This window comes from Dermacentor andersoni, chromosome 7 (assembly GCF_023375885.2).
Source record: "Dermacentor andersoni chromosome 7, qqDerAnde1_hic_scaffold, whole genome shotgun sequence".
Lineage (NCBI taxonomy): Eukaryota > Metazoa > Arthropoda > Arachnida > Ixodida > Ixodidae > Dermacentor > Dermacentor andersoni.
Genome location: NC_092820.1, coordinates 101,742,800 through 101,745,950, shown reverse-complemented (window position 1 = coordinate 101,745,950; position 3,151 = coordinate 101,742,800). Strand labels below are relative to the sequence as shown.

Here is a 3,151-nt window from a genome sequence, read left to right as displayed (position 1 = left end):
CAAAAAAAAAAAACGACAATGTAGCTAAGCGTTTGCGGGGCCTACAGCCGCGCTCTGAGGTGTGTTGCTTCACAGAACTCCATCAATGCCAAAAATGCACGCTTCGTGATGGAACTGGGAGCATTGGGGAAGAGTAGGCACTGCAGGGTGGTGGATGGCAAGCCACATCAGCGGTAGGAGGCGTACAGAGCCTCCCTCTCGGTCCCGAAGGCCGGGCAGTGACGTAGAACATGCTCCAGTGTCTCCACGCCGTCGCAGCTACCACACACGGGGCTGCCGCTTTCCGTGAGTCTGTGAGTGCACGCCGCTGTTTTGTAGCAGCCGATGCGCAGGCGGACAAGGAAGGTGCAGTCAGCCCGAGAGAGGCCCACACGCGGGAGCAGGCGCGGGGGCGTTCCCCCCGCGACGTGCCGATCGGGGTGTTGCGCAGTGAGGCTGCGTAGTACCGCTGTGTTGGCCGCGTCGAAGCTCGTCACCAATTGGGTGAGGGGAAAGCGCTCACTGTGCGCCGCCTTGGCGAGGGAGTCAGCCTCCTCGTTGCCTGGCAATCCGATGTGTGCGGGTATCCATTGAAGCGCCAGGTCGCAGCCTTGATTCACGATGTGTCGCAGCTTGCAGCCAACTCGAACAACAAGGTACACTCGGGCGTAGTCCCTGGCCAGCATGCAAAGCGCCGCACGAGAGTCAGTGAGAATGGCCGCTGACATAATGTTCGGATGTTGCAAAAGGAGGTCGGCAGCGAGATCGATGGCGGCGAGTTCGGCCACTGCCGACGACGCGGCAAAGCGCGGTCGGCACTGGCGCGTTTCCGAGATGTCCTGTGCCGTGAAAGCCGCAGCACCGGACCCGTCCGGCGTCCCCGAGCCATCGGTGTAGACAAGTAGTCGTCCTGCCAGTCGCTCGTGCAGTAGGGAGGCGGTCTCCTGTCTCATGGCGCACACCGCAGTTTGGCGCTTTGATGCGACGCCAGGCACCGCGATGTTCACGTCGAGCAGACTGGAGTAGTCCGGCAGGGAGACGAACTTTGGCGACGACCCGATGAGCTTTGAGAACTCGGTGGCGCGCTTGCCCATTCCCGAGTTCGGCAGGGAGTGGAGGCTGCAGACGAGCCGCTGGCCCTGTGGTGAGCGCTGCGGCGCTCAATGTGGTCGAGCGCCTGCTTTCGTGCAGGAAGCGATGGCGGTCAGTTGCCCACTTCCGCGAGTGTCGCCCCTACCTGGGAGGAGCGAGGGAGGCCGTATAGTTCTCGCACCGCAGTACGGTGCGCCATGTCAATAGCATTCCAATTCGCCGCTCGAGCGTTGGTGGTGGGGAGGGCGTAGAGTGCCCTCGATGAGGCCACAGAGTTGTCCACGCGCAGTGCGAGTTCCGGCGTGCATCCGTGTCCACGCGCGAGAAGACAGCGCGCGGCGCTGGCGACTTTCCTTGATTGCTTGCAGATGTGGGAGACGGCCGCATTGAAGTTGACGCGGCAGTCGATCTGCAGGCCGAGGTAATGGACGCTCTTGCGACACGGGAGAGGGCAACGGCGCAGAGTCAGGGGTGGCGCTTCGGAACGTGCTTGCGTTCCTCGCGGGTGTACCAGTAGTGCTTCTGTTTTGGTCGCCCACAGCTGGAGGCCGATGCTTCCTATGGACTGGTCCACCGCGTCAATTGCAGTCTGGACAGATGCACGCACCTGATAGCCGACTTGAGTAGGGCCAGTCGCAAAGAGGGCGATGTCGTCAGCGTAGATTGCCACCCGTACTTCGTGCGGCATTGCTTTTGGGATTTAGTACGGATGTCGCGCGAGGACAAAATCAAACAAAAAGGGGCTCAAAACACTGCCCTGCGGAACACCAGAAAACACACTGGGCGGCCGGCTGAGCGCACCTCCAACTCGCACCCGAAGCGTGCGATCAGACAAGGCTCGCACGTAGTCGAGTAGCCGGTCGGTGATGCCGAGTTCGTGCAGCGCACTGACGATCGTAGAATGCGGCAACCCATCGAAGGCGCCCTGTACATCAAGCAGGACGAGGTAGCCGGCCTTGCGACGGTCCACCGCCTGCTCAAGAGTAGCGACAACCTCGGCCAGGGCGTCTTCCGTTGCGCGCAGCCGGCGGAAGCCGTTCTGCTCGGGAGCGAATGCGACGAGTGTCGCCGTAATCCACTCCAGACGACGAAGTGCCATGGCTTCGTGTCTTACCGGCGACAGACGTGAGTGGAACCGGGGGGTAGGAGCTCACGCTGCTTCGCGGTTTGCCAGTCTTGAGGAGAGGTACCACGGTTGCTTCTTTCCACTCGGGAGGGACGACGCTGGTGCGCCAGACGTGGTTGTACACCTCCAACAGCAATGGGAGCTGCTCGTCGTCGATGTTTCGCAACGTCTGGTAGGTGATTCCATCTGCGCCCGGCGCAGAACGTCGCCTACGAGCGTTGAGCACGATGGGAAGCTCGCTCAAGGTGAAGTCCTCCGTGCACAGCGCCTTCACTTGCTGCAGAATTCCGTTCGTCGGGAAGTAGCGCAGCGGCGCGAGGAGAGCGGCTTTGTTGTGCTCAGGAAGCTCAAAAACTGGGCCATCCGGCGGAAGCAGCGGCGGCGGCGGTGCAAAAGCGGCGGCGAACGCGTCCGCGAGCCACTCTGCGCTCAAGCCTTGTGCGACCGCGATGGAAAGCGCAGGACAGCGAGGGACCTTTGGTCGAAGGAGAGCGCCACGGGCGCGATCTGTTGCGCGTATCGTGGAGCGACACACACAAACTGCTCCAGCTCTGATTGCGCCGCTGCCTGGCATGACGGCGGCACGCCGCATCAAGGCGATTGTAGAGAGTCCAATCCTTTCTCCTGTCACTCTTGATGGCTCGATGTTCAGCGCGGCGCCGGACAGCTCGAATGTTAAGCAGCTTGATGTCGGGCACCGGCGTTCGCGCAGGCATAGAACAGCATTTCGTGGCGGCGTCGACACAACGTGTCACGTGAGTCAGGAAATCCGTGTTCGCAGTAGGGGGCTTGGCACAGAGTTTCCGAAACTGTGTCCAGTCGGTAACACGGTAGGAGTGCCGCGGTGCATGGGCTGTAGCGTGCGGCTCGAGGGAGATCGGGTAATGATCGGAGCCCTGAGTGTCGGGGCTGGGTCACCACTCTTAGTGGCAACCCTCGCTCACAAGCGACAAG

At 61.6% G+C, this 3,151-nt stretch overlaps 1 protein-coding gene across 1 annotated transcript; it reads right to left on the bottom strand.

The window, feature by feature from the left end:
- Window positions 1-167: 167 nt before the first annotated feature.
- LOC126534750 (uncharacterized) lies at window positions 168-1,073 on the bottom strand. Its single transcript, XM_050181994.1, has one exon. It carries the CDS (start codon window positions 1,071-1,073, stop codon window positions 168-170), a length of 906 nt encoding a protein of 301 aa, XP_050037951.1.
- Window positions 1,074-3,151: the final 2,078 nt, after the last annotated feature.